The sequence below is a fragment of the Colius striatus genome, chromosome 13, assembly GCF_028858725.1.
Source record: "Colius striatus isolate bColStr4 chromosome 13, bColStr4.1.hap1, whole genome shotgun sequence".
In the NCBI taxonomy this organism is placed as follows: domain Eukaryota; kingdom Metazoa; phylum Chordata; class Aves; order Coliiformes; family Coliidae; genus Colius; species Colius striatus.
Window position 1 is genome coordinate 10,480,715 of NC_084771.1, and position 24,288 is coordinate 10,505,002.

The window sequence follows — 24,288 nt, forward strand, 5'->3', positions numbered from 1 at the left end:
GGGGGAGGCTGCACGGGGAGGGCAAGGCCAGCACAGGCCTCCAGCCCCTCGGGCCCCAAGTGCCTGCCAAGGCCTTTGGCAAAAACAGTTGTTGGCAACACATGTAAAATGCATCTGGTAAGACCAAAATAACCCTATTTCCTCCTATCTCTCTTCAGAGCAGCTCCTGCCTCTCTGGGTCATGGGCACAAGACAAGCCACAGACTAGGAAAACCAAGAGTTTTCAGCAAAACATTCAGTGCGGTACTTTAATTAATGTGAGACTGGGCTGTGATTACCACAACGCAGGACAAAAGAAACAGAGCTACTGATTTGTTGTTTTCCAGATTTCATGTCTTAAGTAAAACAACGATGCTTTGCTTAACTGGGTGCTGAGCTTCTGAGCTGAGGCCTTCATCTCACAGAAAGAACTGCCAGTGTTACAGCCTAAGCTCCTCATCAAAGAAACGCTGACTGGTGTTTTAGCTAATTAATGTGATAATCACAGAAATCTAAGACAACAGCCCCTCCTTTTTCATCTCAGAGAGAAAGAGAGAGAAAGAGAAAGAGAGAAAACAAGAGAGCAACTGCTGCACAAGGAGTAAGTACAGTAAATACAGCATGTTGTACTTGTCAGGATGCAAGGCCAGTGATTTCAGTGGGAATAGTGGTAGGCATGCTCAGGCAACCTTTGAACTATGTCACTTAATGACTGAACAGTACCATTATTAATTAATTAATCCCTTAATTAATCAATAATAGAATTAACTGAACAGCAAATAAGAATTAAAACTGGGTTTTTTGGTCGTGGCCATCATGCAAGTCAGAGTTTCTAGTTTTCCAGTTGCCATCACCTCCGTGGTGGGTGCCGTGCTGAGGGACAAGCATGCCAGTGCTGAGGGGCAGATCTCCAACCCAAGCTCGTGGTGTCTGCACCTGCCTGCACTACACAGCTCTTGGGTAAGAAGTGTGTCGTTGGGCCTGCTTTTGGGTGTGTGCATTCCTCCAGCTTAGCAAATCTGGCCAGGAGAGGTTTTAGAGAACATCTCAGGAGACAACAGAGGAAGTTAGTAGAGAGGAGAAGACTAATGACAATGGAGAGACACACCAAACCAAGGAGTACACAGTTGGCCTAGCAAACCACTACTGGACCAGCAAAGCCAGTAGACAACAAACAGATGAGGCAGAAAGCAAAGAGCTCCTTCGAGTTGTGCAGAAACCAACCCAACGCCCGTACACAGCGGGGACAGACCTGCCTGGAACTCACCATAGCCAAGGACCCATTTGTTGTGCCATGGTACTTTGGTAACAAATCAATATGTTTGTGCCTTTGAGAAACTTTGGGAAACTTGAAAAACGACCTCTTTGACTTTTCCCCCATATTTAGCATCTCAAAACCTGTAGCTGCAAGAGTTTTTGCGAGAGGCAAGTAACGCTGGCAGTTGTGCCAGTTGCCACTCTGTAGACTACCTAGCATGGCATTTGTTAGTTGGCTGTAGCCTGCCTGGATGGGGAAATGAATCTGACATGAGAGAGAGAGAATGTCTTTACCAAGATAATTTCCTAGAGCTGATGCTACTGTGCCATCCTTAAAAAGTTATAGGTAGCCCCAGAAAACATGTACATCCCCTTTCCTAAAGCAGAAAAGGGGGAGGCCCCTCACCATCTCCAGTATTTGAACCATCTTCCTTTCTTTGCTAATGGAGACTTTGGGAATTAGCAGAACCTCTACACATCTCCGCACTCACTCCCATTTCAGCCTGAGATAAACAACTGAGAGAGATTTCTGCCCTCAAGGACAGCTTCTGGACATCAGACTTGGAGACACGAGATCAAATACATCTCTGGTGAAATTCCACTGGCTTCAACCACCTTAGACCAGAGATTAAATTGGCCCCACAGATACATTAAGAAAGGATACAAAGCACAAATGGTATTTCATAAAAAAAGAGAAAAGGGAGGGGGAAATTGAAGGGGGATGCTGGATCCTAACCCAGCAGGATTCAGCCCAGCCCGCTCCACCCTCACATCACCAGGCACAGTGCGTGCTGCCGGTTACCTTTTTGCTTACTGACTTTCTTTACTGTCATTGCCGCTTGTCGCTTTTGATTTTCAGAAATTTCAAAGCCTGGAAAAGGGAACACCGCAAACACAATTCAGAAGATTGCTCACAAAGCCTCTTGTTTTCTTTTGGGGAGGGGAGAAGGGGAGAATGTTCTGCCCTGTTTGGCAAACACAGAACTCTCTAAGTGGCAAAGCATCACCCAGTGAGCTGCGTGTGCGGGCGAGTGGTTTACTGAAAAGCAAATCTTCCTGGAAAGGACAGGCCTCTCTATAATCTCACTTGTGCAGGGGCTGTATGAAAAGTAAGATTAGACCCATTACTATTTATACAGTATCATAAATATGCCCAGTGCTTTACAGCTGAGCAACACAAACCCAGCCTGAACTGATGTCGGTTACAGGCAATTTATGGGCTGTTGCTGAGGGAAGGGCACGGCTGATAAGTCATTGGCTTTGCCCCCTTCCTACCCTGCACGAGACACAACCAGAGCAAAAGGATGCAGCCAAAAGACTCTGAAGTCAGATGGCCAAAGCCTGCCTTCTCCCACAGTACCCACAGAGGTCCAGGCTTGAAGCTATGGACAGAACTTGTTCATTGTGGGCCAAAAATACCAGTAACTGAATAGGAAAATCTATTTATGACTCTGAGAGCAACCAAGGACACCTGAACAAGGCTGAGCTGTAAGTCTACTAGAAAAAAAAGTGGGCTACTCCAACAGCTGGGACAAAATTAAGCATTACCAACAATCTCCATTCAGATTCATTTCATATTCCTCACCTATCTTTTCATCTTCTTTTACCATCTTCCTTTCTTCTCTGAAAGCTCTAAGCCACCGTAACTTCTCCTCCAGTTTCTTGGCAAAGAATAAGTGCATTTCCTCAGTCTCCTTGTTATGAAGTTTGAAGGCATTCTTCATGCTGACATTGAAGTCATCATCTCTCCCATCTTCTATATCCACCACTTCGTATTTATCCATGTCTATGCGACCTTTGTAATAGAGAATATCTCTTCGTATCAGATCCTACAGAAAGAAAAGGAGAGATGGTAAGATATTTACAGAGCCTGAACTCAGCAGGGAACTCATGGGAAGGCTGAAGAAAAGAAGTAATGATGAAGTCTGGTCAGATTCTCCAAGCCTCACCTGCTGTGATTACGTTTGTTGCTGGCTAAACAAACAGGTCATAGGCATAAAAGAACAAAACACAAATCCTCATTCTGCAAAATGCTGCTTGTAGGCATAAAGAAATGCCTTGGAGTTGGTAACACACTCCCAACATCTTCCACGATGGGAAGTTCTGTTGCATAGGACAAGAGAGCAGAAACTTCAGGTGACTGACCTGATGGGGCTCCTGTGCAGCAAACGAGACCATGCAGGAGCACAGATCTTGAGACCTGGGCTCAGGTGTGTTTGGCACTGCAGAGCTCTGGTTTCCAAATGTGTTCTCAGAGTCAGGGGAGATGGGTCTCTGTCCCTTCTCCCTGGAACCTAGTTCCCATTATTCACAACTCATTGTTGAGAAAATTACCCCGATTCCCAGTTAAAAGAACTCCTGACCTATCTCTGTCTCATTACACCCAGGTTTTAATCTCTTGATCCAGCTTAAATTTCTTCTTTTTCCCTTCCTGATGTTTATAACCTTTACAACTAAACCTCTTCATCCTCATCTCCTTTCTAAATTACTTACTCCTGCCTCTTGTTTTTCATCAACAGCCCATTTCTGTTGAGAAGGGAAAGGTAAAACAGTCTCCATTATTAACCGTTCAGTATTCACATGCAGCAGTGTGCAGCGGTGCTGCGGATGGGCCACCACCACCCCCCACCAAACCACGCGGGCTGGCAGACAGCAGGAGGTGGAGGTGGCCCTAAAAAACCCATGGTTTGAGATCTGTCAGCTGCTCAATCACAGATGTGAAATTGTGGCGCTGAGAATCTGCAGTAAGAAACAGCTCATTTCCTCTTTTCCTCTTCACACTTGTTTTGCTTTTGCCCGTCACATTTTGTACGGCCTTTACCAGAGCTAGTCCTGATTTAGACTGGTCTAAGAGGAGCCTATGTCTTTATATGAACAGGTAACAAAAAATGATCATCAGAAAACAGAATGTCAATCACATAGTCATGACTGTGTAAGGTGATCATACATATTTAAGGAGCCAAATTTAGCAACACACAATCAAGATTTCCTTCCTCTACTCACTCTCAACAGCCACTATTTAGGTGTATTAAATGAAATACTTTTGAGTGAAATTACCTTAAATACTTTTGAGCTAACTTAAATATGTTTGAGAGTGCCCAAAAGATAAATGCTACGTCAAAGGATTCACTTAAGAAGACAAATAAAATCAATGCACAGCATTTATTTCCTCAAAGAGGATTTACTGGTGAGGTTTTTTAAAGGTAAGCAGTGGGGGCCATTTTAAAGAAATCATTACTCTTGGAAATTAAATTGTATGTCATAATTTTGCAGCAAACTTGCTCGTGCATCTGCCAGACACTATTGACTAAGATGAGACAGAGCACTGTCCAGAAGCTTGTAGCCTTTAAAACCTAGCTCCTTTCTCTGGAATGCTTGGGGGATGGGGAGTGAGAATGCCATTAACAAATGTACGGTGTAAGTATCTTCCTCTAGTGCATAGCCTTTGAGCAGTGATGCTGCCCAAAACATAAGAAAAGGCCATTTCAGGCTGAATATGCAATAGGAAAGTCTTTCTTGTTTTGTCCTAAATTGGAGAAGTGCTTCTTTCCCTTCTGTGCCTGGCGAAGTGCTGGGAGAAGGCTGGAAGCACCACGCTAAAGGTGTTCAATTAAATCAATACTGTGCGCTCAGGTTAAATTTGAATCCTGGACAAGGTCTCAGAAAAACTGGGTAACAAACCTCAGAGGGAAAAAAAGATGTGCACCTTCAATGAGCTACACCAGCAAGCATTCTGCTTCCAACTGACGACAAAACCTCCAGAACACAACCGTGAACAGGCTGTGCTCGTGAGTGAGATGGGTGAAGTGGGATCAAAGGTACTGCTCTGTGCAACAGTCATGATTGTGTACAGATTTGTTCATAAAAGCTATTACAAGAATAAACAATCACAATCCTCCTTCTCACCTGGCTCTGAAAATACCAGGCTCTCTGCATTAGCTTTTTCCTTACACATACTAGATGCGTTTTTCCCCTCTCCTGCCTCTCCATTTGATTCAGCAAACATTACGAGCTCTTTTTCCACAGCTAACGCTAAGTGAGTGTTTTCACAGCTTTGTGCTGTCATTATACTTCCAGAGGAGGTTCAGACGTGCCGAGTGAGCTGCCCCACACATTGCCTCTCCAAGGCTGCAGCAGGAACAGTCGCTGCCTCCCTCGAGGCTTCTGCAGCGTTTTAGAGGCTCCCGTCTTTTGCAGGTGGATGGGAAGATAATGGTGTTGCTTAGGAGTTATTGAAGTAGCAATGAGGAGATAATGGAATCATACAAGTGCTCTTGGAAATAAAATGGCCCCACAGAACAGTATTGTTGGTGAGAAGGCAACAGGGGGAAAGAACAAGCTCAGCTATTGGCACTTTGCAGAAAACATACGAAGAAACGCTGTGTTTTTGTCCTTGAGTGTTGAGCGAGCACATGGGTGATGAGGGAAAGACAGCAAGCACAAGGCTCCTGCTGTCACTTGTCCTTTGGAGAAGAAACTTCAGTAATGAATCTATAAGAAATGAGTCATCTTTTCTCCCCTTGTCCTCCCTGGAGATCACAACCTCCAGCTTGGCAGGAACCGTCTGGTGGAGAAACAGCCCCTTGAGTGGGGGAAAGCCCAGAGGAGAGGAAAGTGCTGACATGGAGGATGATGAAACCATTCAGAGAGGTTCAGAAAGAGCCTAGAGGAGAGGAAAGTGCTGACACAGAGGAAGATGAAAGCGTTCAGAGAGGCTCAGAAAGAGCTCAGAGCCAAATCCACACCTGACGTCACCTGAGTGTGGGTCGCTGCCCAGTGCCAACAGCATGTTCCCTTTGTACTTCCACAAAGGAAGGACCACTCCCCACGTTTAGACCATCAACTCCAGCACCAGCACTCCGAGTTTTTAAGAAGCCCTTTATTCACAAGAGGAGCACAGCTCATGGACACCTCTGTGAACAGCACGTGTCTGCAGGTGGAAGACACTTTGTGCACACCTGGTTTCCAGACAGTTCAGTCCCTACAGCAGACTGATCGCCGTAAGTGGATCACGGAGGTTTTAATGGGATAGACATTTCCTACTACCACCTCTCCTTTCTTCCCCTCTTCTTGCCAACACTCAGTAAATGGATATTATTTCCCAGCTGACTGAATTTTCATACCCACAGCATGGGAAGCATATTAATTATTTGATCCGTGGCTATTCCATCGCATATGTTCCTGCAGCTCTTAAAGAACAACATCTGTTCCTCAGCTCCCGAGTGAAGCAGGGGCATCTTCACACGCACTTGGCTTACACTGCAACTGATTTCAAGAACATTTCGGAATTCATCTGTGCTACATACAGCAAACAAGGCCAAAGTCCTGGTTTAAGGAGTTCTTTATGCATGTGGAGGTGAGAATACAAACTCAGGGAAGAGGAGGCAGTGAAAGCAGTGCTGCTTTGGGTGGCTCCTGATAGATGCAGGGAGAAGGGTCCTGTAGCAATGTTGAGAAATGAACCTTCTTGTTCTGTACACCAGGACTGTCTTTTTTACGAGCACCTAAGCTGAATCAAACAAGCCCACACGAGATAAAGGGAAGGAGATGCGTGGCTGAGGATGGAAATGGATTGTTTAAACAGCCTGGTGTAAGTATTACATGTCAGAAGGACAAAACAAACAGGTATAGACAAAATGGAGATTTATCAGCAATGTAAGTAACCAAGCTGCTGAAAGGAGCTCAGGCTGAGGGGAGGGCAGGAATAGCACCTAGGACAGACTGCTGCTCTTATCCTGATTATCCCAGGGATAACACACAAGAGAATTAGGAAGAAATTAGTAAGGTGGAGTTTACCTTTGTTGATATGCTGGCTCTATTAGCACAGCATTATGTATTAAAGATCACCCAGCCCACAGGTAAGCCAAGATGAGACCTGTCTGCTTTGCACTGTCCAGTTTTGAATGTCACACAAAAATGACTTCTTGTAGTTAAACCAGATAAAGGCCAGAAAATATAAAAAGATTAAAAAAACACTCTGCAAACCTGATCAGGGAGGAAAAGCTAAAGAAATGAAGTTATTTAATCTAGAAAGGACATGGCTAAAAAGGAACGTGCTATTGGTATTCCCACATGTGATTGCTGCTTGTCTTCTAAGGAAGCTGGTGATCAATTATTCTCCATTTTGATGGTGCCTTGGCTTAATTTGCCACAAGGGAGAATAGGATTAGACACTTGGAAAAAAATCTTTGTAGCTGTAAGAGTAGTTAAACAGCAGAGCAGGTGAAACAGGGAAGTCTTGGGACAGCATTCCTTGGGGATTTTCCAAAAGAAGGTTAGACAAACATCCATCAGAGATGATCTGAGTATACTTAATCCTGCAGAGGGAATGGCTCATCTCCTGGGGGTCCCTCTCAGCTCTGCATTTTGATGATGTCTAAGAGGAAGGTGACAGATGGAGGAGAAAAGGGGCTGAGAGCAGGTAGGATATGTACAGGCTTCGGCGATGGGACAGGAGGAGCCCGAAGGCAGGGCAGAAACCCGCAGTGTCTGCAGACAGCACCCGGGCTGCACTGCATGGCTCCTCAGGAAATGGATGCATCTAGGTCATTGGCACTTATTTGTCTAAATGCAATCTTTTTTTCACCCTACAGCTTCTATGATTTCCTTTTCTTTCCCTAGCTAAGGTTAATTAAGCTCTTCTGAATAATGCTCTGCAGTCTGTTCACGTAACACGTGCTCGGGATTCACAGGGAAAAGATGAAGCCAAAAAAAGTACCATCTGATGGGAGCACAAAACCAAGTCTTGACACGTTACATAAAGCTACCACAGTTCTGCTCTCTGCATTTGCTTCATCAGAGGTTTACAGCTGAAGTGCTTGTGCCTGAGGTAGCAGCTGTACCTGTCTGTGTGACCTGCCTGGGACATTTTCTCCTGCTCTCACTCTGACTTATATATCCCCTCTCTGGAGAGGGAAGGTGTCTCTCTGCAGCTGCACTTGAAAGAAAAAAAATAATCTCATTTGTGACCATCATAAGAAAACCAAGGCTGACCTCTCACTGGAAAACCTGAAGATCTGAAGTTGGAATGTGGCTTTCACAATGAATTATGCACCTGCCCCCAAATCCCTGCAGTAGATATAGACATCTGTAGAAGGATTGCACCTGTAAATCAAACTGTTCAATAACTTCTATTAAATTGACTTCAACTTATCTTTACTACTGCTTTCTCCCTGCCACAAGTACCCCAGGCCACAGCTACGTGTGCCAGGCACTGCCTTTGCACCTGTAGTTGTGCAAGACCAAGAGTCAAACCCTCCCACGATGCTGTAGAGGAAACACAGTCACAAGGAAGGCAATTTGCCTGTTGCACTCGGTTGCTACTGCAAAACAGCATTAGAGTGAAAAGCTATTCAACAGCTCAAGTAGCACACTGCACCTAAGCAAGACATTTCCCCTCCATCTGAGGGGACAGGTAGGCACTTGAGAGGACCTGGCCTGACCTGGTCTGTCCCCCGGGTACTTTGTTCCTGCTTTGTGTGCAGCCATCTTCATGCATTTCAGAAGCTCCTATTTATTGCTGAGTGGATATTGTGCAAGGATGGATGGGGAGGTCTTAAGCAAGGGTTCTGATTTTAGGATGGCAGAGTTTTTTCAAGTGCTATGGTTTACTCTATGCTAGGTCACACTCTACTTCTCATGCGTAAGCAAATCATCTGTAAAACACAAGTGAAGAAAGAGCCATTTACAGCCATGAGTCATTAGATCCCTCTTACAAGCTGAGACTATGAAAGACACCAGTCACTGAATAACCCATTACAAAGCTCTCATTGCACACTATAGAATCATAGACAGGTTTGAGTTGGAATGGACCCTAAAGATTATCTAGTTCCAACTCCTTGCCAAGAGCAGAGACACCTTCTCCCCTCACTCCTCCCTACTTGACATCATGGTGTGTGTGGAGTGAAGAGTGTCACCAGTGAAGCAACAGCCTCTGCAAGTGCTCATGGGGCCAGAAGGCCAAGAGTATCAATTACACCATGTGCACACTGATACAGCAAAGCCAGGGCTTGCCTGAAACAACCAGTAATTGAAACGTCACACAGACACAGAGCAAGGCAGCAGCATGCTCAGGGTGAAAGGCAGCAATCCCTGCAGCCTGGTTTTGCTCAGAAGATGATGTGTTCTTCAGGTACCAAACAAGAACAGGGATCCAAGGATGAAGCTGAAGAGAAAGACACCTCCAGGCAAGCTCTGCAGCTTGGTGAATAATGTCAAGACAGTTGAGGAACAGCTGATGCTGAAACTGGGAAAAGACTAAACCAGGGTGCACCCAAACACCAACCCATGACATGGTAAAGGCAGAGGTTTAGAGCTGCCTTTTGCACTACGGTGTGGGTGTCAGAGCCCTCTCTGGTTTCTCGCTGACCTAGGCAGTGACTGCAGAGCAGAATGGAAGAAGCAGAGGGAGTGAGCAGAGTTTCTCCATTTACTTCTGAAATTTGTCCTCATTTTGCTGCCTGGCCTCTGCCTTCACTCTGCCCAGCTTGCCATGAGCAATGAGAGCATGGCACTCTGCCACCTGGCCATGTCTTTGGGTACCTTTAGTCATAAAGGCTTTCAATGTTCTTTGGCATTGCAAAAAAATGATCTGGAGCTCACAGTTTTAAAATCTAATTTACCTAAAAGCAACCCTTTGAAGAAAGCAGCCCAGTCTGCTTTTCATGAACACCAAGGACACACCTTTCCATGGCATTTGTCCATTTAACTTAACCCTGCTGTGGGCTGACTTTTAAGCCAGGACAGTTCAGTTATGCACTGTTCTCTTTGACCTCCCGAGTGCACTGCAAAAGCAGACCTGCCTTCTGTCCAAACAACACCCTACAACTCCAACCATCCTTTGGAATATTTTTGTCCTACATATTCATAGAATCACAGAATCTCAAGGGCTGGAAGGGACCTCAAAAGCTCATCCAGTGCAACCCCCCTGCCAGAGCAGGACCACCTACAGTAGGTCACACAGGAACTCATCCAGGTGGCTTTGAATGTCTCCAGAGAAGGAGACTCCACAACCCATCTGGGCAGCCCCTTCCAGTGCTCCCTCACCTCAACAGGGAAGAAACTCTTCCTTGTGTTTCTTTGGAACCTCTTCTGTTCCAGCTTGTACCCATTGCCCCTTGTCCTATCACTGGCCATCACTGGGAACAGCCTGGCTCCAGCCTCCTCACACCCACCCTTTATGTATTTGTAAACATTAATAAGCTCACCCCTCAGTCTCCTCCAAGCCCCAGAGCCCCAGCTCCCTCAGCCTTTTGTCACAAGACAGATGCTCCACTCCATCATCTCTGTGGCCCTGTGCTGAGCTCTCTCCAGCAGCTCCCTGTCCTTCTGGAACTGAGGGGCCAGAACTGGACACAATATTCCAGATGTGGTCTCACAAGGGCAGAGTGGAGGGGGAGCAGAACCTGTCTCCACCTACTGACCACAGCCCTTCTAACCCATCCACCCCAGGATGCCACTGACCTTCTTGCCCACGAGGGTACGTTGCTGGCTCATGCTCATCCTGCTGCCCACCAGCACCCCTGGGTCCCTTTCCCCTACGCTCCTCTCCAGCAGTTCATTCCCCAGCCTGTACTGGTACATGGGGTTGTTCTGTCCCAGATGCAACACTCTACACTTGCCCTGGTTGAATTTTATCAGATTTCTCCCTGCCCAACCCTCCAGCCTGTCCAGGTCTCATCGAGACCAGGAAACAAATGTAAGCCCTGCTAAGGGGTTGGCTGCCAGTGACTGTGGGCTTTGTTGTCACCCTGCCTGACAACATGGGGCCAAGCCCCCATTTCAGAGCAGGGAAACAGGGTCTGCACAGCACCACCTGGAATCATATTAGAACCTGGATCATATTAGAAACAGGGATATTACATCACCTCCTTAACACAACCTCAGCCACTCGCTTCCTACCACGACCTTCCTCGGAGGGGTGCAATTGTTTGTTGCAAGTGTCCCCAGGGGCTGCCATGGAAGAGGGGAGCTGCAGTCTCTGTGCTTACATAACCCCTTGCACAGGGACAGCTGTGCTGGGGAGCTCAGGCACATCCCTGCCAAATTATTCAGCACTGTCTGTCTCCCGAGTTTGGAAAGAGACGTTTGATTCAGCCTTGCCAGCTCCATGAAGCTGCAGTGTGGGATCTGAGTGGGGGAGGACTGGAGCTGAAAAGCATTTCTGTGGAAATGCTATTTTTGTTCAATGTATTTAGTGGAACAGCAGTGGCATTTGGATGCCTTGTTCCACCCCGAGCCCAGTCACGTTGGCTGCAAAGCAGCGAGCTGAGGGCGAGTGCATTTCCAAAGAACTAATAACAGGAAGAGACAGGAAACCCTTCTGCACACACGTCACTCGGCTTTTCTGGTCTATCCATTTGGCTCCCAGGGGCTTAAAACTGTGCTGCTGAAAGGCCACAGCAGCAGGAGGGTCAGATTTGCAGCTCTTGAGGTTTCGCTCGTGGGCCAAATTCACACCCACCGCAATTATGGGAGCGATAAATTGGGCACAGAGTATATTGAAAAGCATCTTGCCTATCTGTAAGGCTACATGAGGAGGCTAAACCTGTTCCCTCTCCAGAAAGGAAACAACAGACTGTGAAGGACTCTAAATTCAGCCCTTTCTGCATTTTAACCACTGAATTAGCAACTAACAACCTAAAGCCTTCTCCTGCCCTCCAACTGGCTCCTCCGGCTGACTCTGATGTTTTTCTCCCTCCTGGACTCCTCTCTCCCCTCTCTGCCATTGCAGACTGGCACAGAGGCACAGCAGCACCCACCTCCCCGAGCCAGAATGCCCATCAGCACCAGTCCTCCCTCACAACCCTGCTCAGGGCACACAGTCACCACCTGCACAGTCCTGCAAAGGCGTCAAATGCATTCAGGGCTACTTTAGAATCACAGAATCATTGTGGTTGGAAAAGACCTTTAAGATCATCAAGTCCAACCACCAACCTCACACAGCCAGGCCCAGCACTAAACTAACCCATACCCCACAAAGGCACATTTTCTTTTCTTGAGTATACCTGAAAGCTAAACAGCTTTTTTCATAACTGTTTTTAACATATAACCTTAGAGCTGCTGGAATTCACCTTTTCTGTTCAGCTATCTGCTGGCCAAGGAGACTGACAGGAGGATGGGGCTTCCCTGTCATCTTGTACAGTCTGGGCCCACAGAAACCTCTTGTTTGCAGGCAGCACTGACTGATCAGCTGGGCTTCAACGTGGGGCCTATGTCAGTGGGGCTGTGGGAACACTGTTCTCTAAAAACTTCATTTTATGCTTTGCTTTGGGGCTGTGACCAAGCCAGTGTGTTTTCTTTGGTTGTCTTCATGCTCACCTTATGCTATCTCAGTAGCCCCAACAGCAGCATGTCTTGCCTGTCAGTGCAGCACCATCACCCAGCCTCTGCCCAGCTGCTCTTTGGGAACACTGAAACACAGCCTGACCCATTTTCCCACCCTGCTGCAGGCTGGACTCAGGCCTGACCCTAATCATGGCAGTTCATAGAAATCTGTGTTACTGGGAGGAAAAGAGAAGGGGTAGGAGGTGCTGCAGAAGTCAAACAGCATTGCTGGTGGGTCAAAAAGACACTTGGAGAAATAAGAATTGTCCCAGTGCTGCTCTGTGTTTGCAAACAAGATTTTTGGCTAGCCCTGTGAGATCTATTTAGCCTGCAATAAAAGCAGGGCTGCTGCTTTGGTGCACAGATTACCACCATGTTTTTAAACAGAAGCAATATGGGAACTAGACCTTCTTACACTAAAAAGGCTCAGAAATGGCTCTTTTATCTTCCCATTTGGAAACTGGAACAGTGGGGTTTGACAGGATTACTTCATTTACTCTGTCTCCTATAGCACAGCTATTTCTGGCTGTCTGGCTGTTGCTATTAAACTGGTCTCATTTTGCTTCTCATCCAACCTGCTTTGCTCTGAGAGCTCAAGGGAAGACAGCAGTAGCAATAAACCATGAGCTAGAGTTTGCTTTGCCTTCTGATTACAGGAGACACATAAAAAGTGCAAATGAAAACTAAATGTGCTTCATACAGCCCCTGATCTTTCTGCACTGTCAGAGTACAGGAGACAAGGAGCCCCATCAAGGACTGTTCCGTGACTGGTGGAAGAAAAGCATCATCTGGGGCAGGAAATCTGTTAACCCTTCTTCCTACTGTCACTGCCAGCCTAATGCCATGCTGAGCCTGTTGGGGCAATCCAAACTATGACCCAGAACAGGAAAAACAGAAGATCCTCCGTTATTAGATGATAAGCACCCCCAGCATCCCCCAACTTAACAAGCTGTGATCATAATTAATGCTGTGTGTCACAGTCCTGGATGTTAAGCACTATGATTAGCAAATTTAAAACATCTCTGTGTCAAACTCTCTCAACTTCAGGGTGATAAGAAAAATAGACCCTGTGCCTTTAAGGCAACATCTCTTAATGCTACCATCATCAGGGATTGACTTCATTTCTTGGTAATTACAGTTAGCATACTGGAATATGTATTCTTCTTCCCTGATTATAAACATATGGTAAGTCAAACTGAGGCCAGTGCTTGCTTCTTGCATCAACTTACTCCCATCTACCTTTCCAACAGACATTTTGGCATTAGAGTGACCAACCAACAGCCTCTTCTGAAGAAAGCACCACCCTGACCTCCTACACACTGCAATGTCCCAACCTCTGCTTCAGGGAGCACAGGCAGAGGATGTGTTGGGAGAGGCTGACATTAATCCAATAGCCAAAAGTTACCCAGCTTTGCAAAGAATCATGGTCTCTCCAGTGGCTCTTTATTGAGCTGCAGACATTCAAACTAACTCAGTGCTCCTCCTTCTGGAAACCTTCTGCAGTGCCCACCTCCAGCCCCTGGTATTTCAGTTCCATCAGTCAGTGAACCCTGACGGGGCTGACACAACCATTTCATCTGATTAACTTGCTCACTCCCTAGCACCAGAAGAGAGCTCAGTGGTGATATCAAGAAATGACCAGTGCTGTCACTGATGGCAAAATCTCAGACAGAGAGATTTGTTTGTAAAGCTTGGAAACCAATGTTATTTGGGACATTTTTCACACACAAGCTGCTTTGCAAGAGGTTTGCCAGAAAGGAGAACTGCCTGCCACAGAGTCAGCTCCTCCACCTGCTGCCCCTGCTCTCACTCATTCAGCCCTCAGAAATCTTAGTGCATGCTTCCTGCTTGGACTTAAATATACCCATACTGGCAGAGCCAACATCTATCAAGCACATTTGAATGCAGCCCTTCATAATCACTCACTTTCACAAATGAGGCCTCTGCCTGAAGTCCCAACAGCTCTCCAAGACTGTGGAAATGCATTGGGGATTTCTCAGTCTGAGGCAGTGGAACTTACACTGGCAACCAGGGAAGGGGCTGAGCTTTGCCACTGGATCCAACCAGTTAATGACTACTTCATTATAGTCATATTAAATACAGTCATATAGTTCAGTGCACTCATATTAATGACTATACTAGTATCTGGTTCTTTGCATGCAAACAAAATATCAACCAGGTCATAGCCCAGCTGCAAAGACAGACCCTTGGCTCAGCTCACATTGCAAAAGCCCTTGGAAATAAATCCCAGGAGATGCAGGCAGTGGGAAGACAAGGAGGGTGTTGGTGTTCAAGGAGCTGCTCCCACAAGCAGCTCTCCATCCATCCATCCATCCATCTATCCATCCATCCCACCCATTTGTTGAGCAGCAGATCACTTTTATAGGATAAGCAACAGCATACAAGGTGATTCCAACCTGCAGACATCTGTGAACACCCATGATCTCAAAAGGCCAGGCAAATGCTGCAGCCTTGGCTTGAAATGTTTGAAATCCCCCTGGGAGTTCTCCTCCCTCACTGAAATGTCTTGGCCAGATGTCCAAAAAAAACCCCAAACACCTCATAATCTTGAACCATTTTCAGACATCCACAGCAAGGGATGGCAAAGCTCCTGGCAATCAGGCCATATTCAGAGCAGACAGGGGGCTGTTTGGAAACACGTTATCTGCTGCTGAAAGCAGAGAGCTGGATGCTAGAAATGCCACCAGAGCCAGCAGACCTCAATCCTTCTGCACAGGCAACACTAGATGGATTAGTAGGAAAAAGCAACGTGGTAATTCTTGGTAGCATATGATGGGAGTCATGCTGAAACCTTCCTAGGCCATCTGCCTGGATACCTGATGGAACAAATATGATCCAACAAAGGAAAAGTACGATGTATTCTGAGACTGTGGCTTGTGCTTTATCTTTAGAGCCACCCAAAGGACAGAGAGCAGTTGCACTGAAGCAGTCTTCAGTGTCTACATGCTGACAGCAAAAACTGCCATGAAGAAACCCAAAAGTTACACAGGGGTGGGACGACACACTCCTTTGTACACAGTGCCCACCTTAAACACTGGGTACAAAATGACTTGTTGCCTTGGCTAAAGACAGAATCTGTTAATATTCTGCCAGAGTCCAGCAGCCACAGAGGCTGCCCAGACAATCAGCAGCAGTGTGCTCTCTGGGGACTGATACATCCACCACACTGGTTGGCTACAGGCAGAATGCTGCTGAAATTTCTGCAGCAAAACTGGCTTTCACCAGCCAGGGATTTTTTTTTCCAGATACTGGAGGAATTCAATTCTTCCTGGACCTAACATGCATCTACTGGTATCAGCAAATGCCACCAACACCTCACCTTAACCTCCCAGGATGAAGCTGATTCCAGCCAGTTTTGCCACATGGAAATGATTTCGCCTTCCACTGTCTGAACTAGTGAGCAGCACCCTGTGACAGTCCAATGTGAGCCCACCATGTAACAAATTTTGGAGACAAAAGAGTTCCAAGGGAATGACAGAGAATACCAACATCCAAAACTGTCACAGAGCTTATGAGATGGAACTGTGTCTGTTCCATCAGAAACTCATGTATCAGAATTTGTCAAACCACAGAAGCCAGATGCATTAGTAAGGGATTCAAGAGCTGTTGGGGCTGCAAACATTTACCAGGGAGAAAACAGGTAACAAAGGTGAGGATAATGTGCACAGCCCAGAAAGGTTGTGGCTGCCCCATCCCTGGAAGTGTTCAAGGCCAGGCTGGATGGGGCTTGGAGCACCCTGGTCTACTGGAAGATGTCCCTGGCCATGGCAGGGGGTTGGAATGGAATGATCTTTAAGGTCCCTTCCAAGTCAAACCATTTTAGGACTCTATGACCATTCCAGTGAAGATCTGGGGGACTGTGAGATCTTGTCTGACATACATGCTTGTCCCCTAGAGCCTCTCAGGATATCTAGCATGCTTTCATCAAACTAAAAGTCTCTGTGATATATTTAAACAAGGAATTTGGTTCCTTTTATCTATTACAAATCTCTTTTGACCAATAAAGAGGTAAAATTCAACCATCCTAATCCAAAAATAAATGTACTCTCAAATAGACTGTGTCATGATTAAGGATGTATCAAACCTACTAACTTGTTATATCTAAAGAGAATGCACATATGCAGAAGGTTTTCTGAAGAGGAAGATGCACTGAGATGAGACACTGGAAGCAGTACCAGAGCTGAAATCATTGACTAAACAAACCTCATGCAGAACACAGGTCAAGCTGTTCAGTCTGCTGCTTTGGAAACCTCTAAGGGACTGAAATCTCCCAGTACACACAGCAGAGGAGCTGGCAGCTCTAGACCAGTCTGATCTCTGAGACCTTCTGGAAATCTCAAACTCTTCCTCCTGGACTCAGACAACTCCAGTTCCCTGAGGGTTTGCTGAAGAGGGACAGGAGAGCATATTGCAAGGTCATGCTACCCTCAGGCACTTTAATTCCCATGACTGGCACCCAGCTGGGCTGCAGATGACCCCAGGACATGGTGCTCTGCCTACCCCTGGTCAGGCAGAACTGGAGCACCAGCATCCCCACAGTCTTCTCTCTGCTCTTGGAGATGTGTGGGTCCTGTTTCATATTCCTCAGAGAATAACTTTAAAGCACGGGGTAAGGAAGGCTAACCAATGCTTACTGCACCATGGTATAAGTGGTGCTTCACTAGGAAAGCCCCAGGATACAGTGCTCTGGCTCTTAAGCACAGGTGGTCCTGCTAGATGGTTGTCTGTTGGGATCTGTAACAGCACAGCCTGACACAAGGGTCAAGACAAGACAGGCTTTAAGTCATTCACATTTATTTTATATAGGATGGGTGATCTCAAAATAGGAGCAAACTATCAATTCTAAACTCAGACAATCTTCCTGAAGAACATTCCAGGAAAACATTACCAAGATGGGAGAGTCCTGCTGTAACCCCATCTCCCCTTTTACCCCAACACTGGCAAATAACCCTGCAGTTCAATGCTGGAAAAACAGATGCAGAAGAACAACCTGTAATGAGGTATGGACCCTGTCCCATGGTATTGGGTGCACCAGATGAGTTACCACCCCATCACCCTAAAGTTCAGTGGGCACATTGTCCCACAAGACCTCTGCTAGTGGCAGGAAAGCCTGACAGATCCTGACAGAGTCAGTCTCTCTGCCAAGGAGACCCACTGTGCTGTGCTGTCTCAGGGAAAATCCACAGGGTGTTTTCCCACAAAGGCATCTCCTGGGCAGCACTGCCACCCCCACACCACAAACTGCCTTTCTGCATCATCAGAAGGGAGGACACTAACACTGCTTGCATACTGATAGAACTCTGGAGTCCCCAGCAGCCTGTGTTCTCCTCTCATACTGATGACCATGGAAACCCCAGTCCTGGTTTTCCCAGGAGTTAAGGGAATGCTCAATACCTCCCTGGATCAGACCCAACACAAGCCAAACTGGATGCTGCCTCATGAATCGGAAATTGAAGGTCACAATCAAAGGGCAGGAGGTTAAGATTGAAATTAAACCCAGCTGCATACTTCCAGACTCATTTCGACAGTTGTCTGAACATCTGACTTTTGTTATTGTTGCTCTGTGATCATTGGGGTGGTTTCATTTGACAGAGCCAATAAAGAAGTAAAAGGCACAGCAACAAGGAGGGGATAAATAAGCAAATGCATTCCAGAAGGCAAAATTCCAGTCAAGCGTGACTCAGGGAGAATAAAGTGCCACCCACCGAAGAGCAGAGGCCGCGGGTGTGCGGGCAGCCGTGAGCGTGAGTCAGGAGCCGCCCCCGCGCTCACCCACACGCTTCCTGCGGCCCAGGGCTCGCTCCACCTCCCCTGACACGGGAATGTGACAGCAACACAGCTCTAGGGGGGCTGGAGATGTCTGCAGCTTGCCCTTGCAGTCAGTACAGGGGACTCCCCCTGCGCAGTTGGCTGTACAGCTGCAGTGAAAATGGCAACGACTCCCGGTCTGGCAGAAGACCCAGGAGCGGGGACTTAGCTCTGTCACTTCCAACAGCTGGGATGGTAATAAGCTGGGATCACCTTAGTGGGACTACAGCACTACAGCTGTAATGACCAGAGAATCACAGAATCATTTGGGTTGGAAAACCCCTTTAATCTGCTGCAGTCCCAGCCCTCCCCTCACCCTGCCCAGCCCAGCACTGACCCACAGCCCTCAGCACCTCAGCTCCACGGCTTTGGGATCCCTGCAGGGCTGGGCACTCCCCCAGCTCCCTGGGCAGCCTGGGACAACCCTCTTGGTGAAAAAGTTCTTCTTAATCTCTAATCTAAACCTCCACTGGCACAACTAGAAGCCACTTTCTCTTGTCCTATCATTCATTACTGGGGAGAAGAGATCAACCTCCACCTTGCTACAGCCTTCTGTCAGGTAGTTGTAGAGAGTGCTCATGTCTCCCCTCAGCCTCCTCCAGGCTAAACACCTCCAGGTCCCTCAGCCATTCTTCATAAGACATGCACCAGACCCTTCACCAGCTTTGTTGCCCAATGATGCTGCTTAACACAGTTGCTCCAAAACACAGTTCACCTGCTGTTATTAATACTCCAACACATTAGCATCAGTACTGTTTCCTATCTTTCTCTACCTTCACAATGGGTTTCATGACAGAGATGTGCCCTATAAAACCCAGCACAGCAGCTACAGGAGGGAGAGGCTTCACAGGCATTTCATCAAGTGACAACACACATTCCCTGCTACAGTCCAGGCTGCTGCCTGATATTTCTTTGAGAGAGCAATCATCATTCCCATGCAGTGACTGAGCTGTCTGTCCAAGTGCCAGGCTTCACAGTTCATACAGAAATTCTAGGGCTATCTAATCCCAGATCATACACTGCAGCCAAAACCCACAAGTAGAAGTGAGACAACAAGTCAAACAAGGGGCACATGAGAAAAAGGCATGAAATGAACAAGTGGAGGCTGGATTTGGTACAAGCACAAAAACCCCTCTATCACAGCATACTCACCATCCCATAATCCAGTATTTCTAGGACGTGGATTGCCCTTCCTCAGTGCTATCCACGTCCTCTTCTGCACGTGTAGCAAACAGACACCTTGCCCTAAAAACCCCTTTGGACTGGAAAGCCTGTCCGCTGCACGTCCTTAGCTGTGCTGCTTTCTCCCTGCAGGTCCTTACCTTCTTGCAGAGAACCATCTGGTGATCAAAGAGAAAGAAAACACGCTGCTGGTTCCGTCCATAAGGCTGGTAAATCCAGGACATCTCTCCTGTGTAGATCAACTCTGAGCTGCGGTCCAAGATATCGTCTCCCTAAAGGGCAGAGAGAAGAAGGTCGAGTGAACCGCCGCTCCCAGCCAGGTCAGTGGAGAGCTTTCTCCTTGCAGGATGGGGAGAAACAACAATTAAACAAGATTTTGGCTCTTCTGTAGCTCTCTAAGCCATTCCATCTGACTTCAGCCAGAAACTAAAGATAAGGGATAATTCTGAAGGCACAGAAATCCATGAAGTGAGTGTGGACACTTGAGTCAGTTATTAGGGCTCACGTTGCAATGATGAAAGACACTGTCCCCATTCCCCCCTTTCTAGGTGCCCCCAGACCCTGGGTCTCACTGCAGGTGCTGGTGGCATCCTGAGGGTGAAGCCCCTTCCCCATGCCCACAACAAGGCCACTTTATATTCGGGGTAACAAATTCCCTGGAAACCTCTCCCTTTAAAATGGCATCCCAAAGCATGTCCCCTCCTGAAATCTGGCCAGCTACCAAAGTCAGCTGGGGTATCAGTTCCCCTGCCTGAAGCTGGAGGAACTCACCCCTCCAGGTTGTTGCCTCTCTTCCCATTCATTCAGGCAATTACAGTCCCTCAGAATCACAGGATCATTTGGGTTGGAAAAGCCCTTTTAAGCTCATGGAGTCCATTCCCTCCCCTCACCCTGCCCAGCCCAGCACTACCCCATGGCCCTCAGCACCTCAGCTCCATGGCTTTGGGATCCCTCCAGGACTGGGCACTCCCCCAGCTCCCTGGGCAGCCTGGCACAGGGGCTGACACCCCTCTCAGGGAAACAGTTCTGCCTCCAACCTCAACCTCCCCTGGGGCAACTTGAGCCCCTTTCCTCTTGTCCTGTCATTTATTACTGGGGAGCACAGACTGACCCCCAGCTCCCTGCAGCCTCCTGTCAGGGAGTGTCAGAGAGGGCTCCTGTCTGCCCTCAGCCTCCTCTTCTCCAGGCTCAACACCCCCATTCCCTCAGCCCCTCCCCAGCCCCTTGTGCTCCAGCCCCTTCCCCAGCTCTGTGCCCGGCTCTGGCCACGCTGCAGCCCCTCAGTGTCCCTGTGGCAGTGAGTGAGGGACCCAGCACTGAGCACAGCCCTGGAGCTGCAGCCTCCCCAGGGCCCAGCACAGGAGTAATCCCATAGCTTCTCTCACAGCTCCTTAGAGCTCCTTGTCTCCAAAAAAAACTGTCAGGACCACCCAGCTCCTCTGGCAGTCTCCAGCCCCTCAGCTGGCAAGGCCTCCCAGCTGGCTGCCAGAATGCCCTCACCCCTTCTCTGCCTCCAGCTAACGCTTGTTTTCCTCTCCAGTTTTTTTTGTAAGGATTCATGAGCAGATGGTCTTGAAAACACAGTGCTCTCTCTCTCCCACTCTCCAAGAGAACAAATGCAGTCACCCTCCACTAATTGGGATGAGCTGGAGTTTTTAAAAAGTTAATTAAAATCTATTTATTAAAAATGGGTGAATTCACCAGCACCTGCCCTGTGGGCATCTCAGTGTGTGTCTCACTCTGAAACACCACAGAAGGAATCAGAATGACTTCAGCTACAAGCTAGGGAGCAGATTCAGAAGCAAGTGAGACAAAAGCTTTTGGTTTTTTTCCCTTTTTTCCCTTTTGTCTCTGAAACTAGTGCAGTTCTGGCTTTGATGCCAAGCTAGAGCCAATTTCTGGGACAAGACCATCCCAGAATCTCAGCAAACAGCTTGCAAGGGTTCAGCCAGCTAGGGGGGTCATCTAGACAGACACGCTTTTTGTAGGTGCTAAAGCAACCAAAGATCATCCCCACTCCTCGTTTCTTGGTGAGGATTCTAGACTGCTGTTCAGGTAAATGTGTAATTAACCTCTCAGCATTGATTGGAAGCAACTGCCTGAGTCCCTGGGCCCTGTGACAACAGCAACTTCATTAAGCCGCTGCATCATCATGCAGCAGCACAGACACTCAAATCGCCTTAGTGAGGTATTTATCCTCTCCATCTCACTACAGTGGCTCTGGCACCTGAAGGCCTAATGAGGGATAACTCCCTGAACACAGAGGGTCATTCCCTGAAGGGATAGGCCTTGCATCATGCAGTGTCTCGGGAGGCTGATGTCAGGGTGCAATTTCAGTGCTGTGACCACTCAGGTATTTGCAAGCCCCTGAACAAGAAGCCTCTGAAGAAAACACATCAGCTCCAGAAACTGTGGCTTAAACATGAGCTTATATGAAGAAGATTCATACAAGCCTGTGGATGGGAGCCCTTACGTGAGGGGGTGAGCCTAGAAGAGGCTGGCTGCTAAAAATAGAAAGCCAGTTTAGTCTTTTACTTCTGTGGTAGCATCTCAAGCCTGAGGACACACAGAGGACTCTGTAAACACTTCTACTTGATTAGCTGAACCCAAACTGTGTAGTCCCTGCAAGCAACATAAAGCAAAAACATGAGATCTGAAACGATGGGGTTTGTGTTCCATTTTTTATGTTGGGAAAACAATTTATGTATATGGTTTGGAGGCTAGAAATAGCTGAGTTCCAGTGCTGGGTTAGTACATTTGGAAATGGATAGCACAAATAGTTTTGGAGCAGCAGACAGCAGGCCAGGCCTCAGCCCCCCTGCACAGCATCCCCCAGCCCTGCCTGCTCCTCCAGCTGCTGGAGCCTCCTGCAGCTGATGCAACGAGCACTGAAAGGTGGGGTTATTCCCAACACAGTTATACCACCTCTTTGAACAGCATGAGATGTCTTCTGCTAGTGTGATGTCCCTAAAGGGGGCTCAGAGGGTCACTTGCAGGGTGGTGGGCAAGGAGAGAAGCGTTTGCCTATCTGCTATCCTGACTGTCCTGGCATGCAGAGATACTTAGTCCTGACTTGAGGCAGGCTTTCTGCCAGGCCTCTCCCAGTCCTTCTCTAAGGCCAGGCCTAGATCCCTCCAATTCTATACAAAGCTAGGGAAAAAAATCCTTTCTTTTCCCAAGAAACTCCTGGAAGGATTGGTCAGCTTCACCCTCCTGGAAGTCAAGAGAAATCCTGCTTAAAAAAAGGAAGAGGCTGAACTTTTAGTTACTCTGAACTGGCAGAGGTCCCACTGACTTCAGCAGAGCACATCAACAAAATGGCCAACTAGATGACCTCCTGAGCTCTCTCCCAACCCAAGTTATCCCATAAGCCCATCATAAAATGCCTCAGCCCTGGACAACCTGCAGCAAAGCTTTTCACTGGGCATCCTGCTATGTACCAAGGGCAGCAAAAAGAAAGCTGACTCCTCTTTTTCTTCATGTAGTCACAGGCAGAGTCTAACGACTTAGTGTGCAGTAATGGGAGCAAAAGGTCACCCAGATCTAGGCTGGATGTGTGCTTCATGCTCCCTCGAGCTTGCCAGAGCCAGATTGACACAGGAGGTCCTAGGGCTAACCCTGCCTGCTGCAGCTGCCATGGAAACATCCAGCAGCAGCTCCCCAGCTATGCTACGGGTGCCCAGTGCTTTCTGACACGAGGAACCAACGTTCTCCTAGTGCCACGAAAACAATGCTGTTGGGAACACCAACGCAAGAAGGAAAGACATGGCACTGCAAGCTGACACCTCCCAGATGGCTCTGCTGCTTCTTTAGCCTGGTGAAGAGGAGGCAAACATGATCACCCTCTACAACCACCTGACAACAGGTTGTAGCAAAGTGTGGGTCAGTCTCTGCTCCCAAGTAATGAATCATAGGAGAAGAGAAAATGGCCTCGAGTGCCACCAGGAGAGGTTTAGATTAGAGATTAAGAAGAACTGTTTCCCTGAGAGGGGTGTCAGCCCCTGTGCCAGGCTGCCCAGGGAGCTGGGGGAGTCCCCAGCTCTGGAGGGATCTCAAAGCCATGGAGCTGAGGTGCTGAGGGCCAGGGGTTAGTGCTGGGCTGGGCAGGGTGAGGGCAGGGGTTGGACTCCATCAGCTTAAAGGGCTTTTCCAACCCAAATGATTTCATCATTCACTGATCCTTCCCATGAGCACTCCCCCAGCAGAGGCTGCCCCAGGCTCAAAACACTCAGCAGCCCATCGGACCCCCTTCCCTACACCTGAACCCACCTCCTGACAGGACCCTCCACTGTCACTGCAAGGCACAAAATCCCCTTTACTAGTGAACATGGAGGGAGCACAGCTCTCTTCTGCCTGACACTGTTCTTTAATTAGAGACTGACAGGCTGATTAGCACTCTGGGCTACAGACAGATCAGAAAAAGGGAAGCATGAGGAATGTTGTCCTTTCCATCGGGCTCATGTTTTGATACCTTCTGCTGCCAGAGGGGAAAAAAAGAAGAAGAAAAAACAGAAGAAGGATCTGTTTCAGTCCCTGACACATCTTTTTTTCCCCAGGAAGATTTCTCATCAGGCTGCCCTCCCTTTGAAAACACTACATTGGTTGCACACATCTTTTCATGTCATTCTTGGCTTCAATAACATAACATTAGGCTGAGGCCAGCTATTACCTATTGCATAATTAAGGGCACCACATCTTGATTTAAAGGACCTGTTA

The 24,288-nt window shown here is 47.7% G+C and overlaps 1 protein-coding gene and 1 long non-coding RNA gene across 4 annotated transcripts in view; one reads left to right on the forward strand and one right to left on the reverse strand.

Moving 5' to 3' along the window:
- LOC133626601 (uncharacterized) overlaps window positions 1–8,338 on the forward strand; it is a 48,317-nt gene extending 39,979 nt beyond the window's left edge. For all 3 annotated transcript variants that reach the window (XR_009819663.1, XR_009819662.1, XR_009819661.1), the window contains exons 6-8: window positions 159–6,592; window positions 6,720–6,826; window positions 7,858–8,338. This is a non-coding gene — a long non-coding RNA (uncharacterized LOC133626601). The remainder of the gene's footprint in view (window positions 1–158; window positions 6,593–6,719; window positions 6,827–7,857) is intronic.
- ARHGEF9 (Cdc42 guanine nucleotide exchange factor 9) overlaps window positions 1–24,288 on the reverse strand; it is a 196,573-nt gene that overhangs the window by 8,971 nt on the left and 163,314 nt on the right. The window contains exons 10-12 of the mRNA XM_062006749.1: window positions 19,713–19,844; window positions 2,822–3,065; window positions 2,039–2,107 (exon numbers count right to left, since the gene is read on the reverse strand). Coding sequence (XP_061862733.1) covers window positions 2,039–2,107; window positions 2,822–3,065; window positions 19,713–19,844 — 445 coding nt within the window. The remainder of the gene's footprint in view (window positions 1–2,038; window positions 2,108–2,821; window positions 3,066–19,712; window positions 19,845–24,288) is intronic.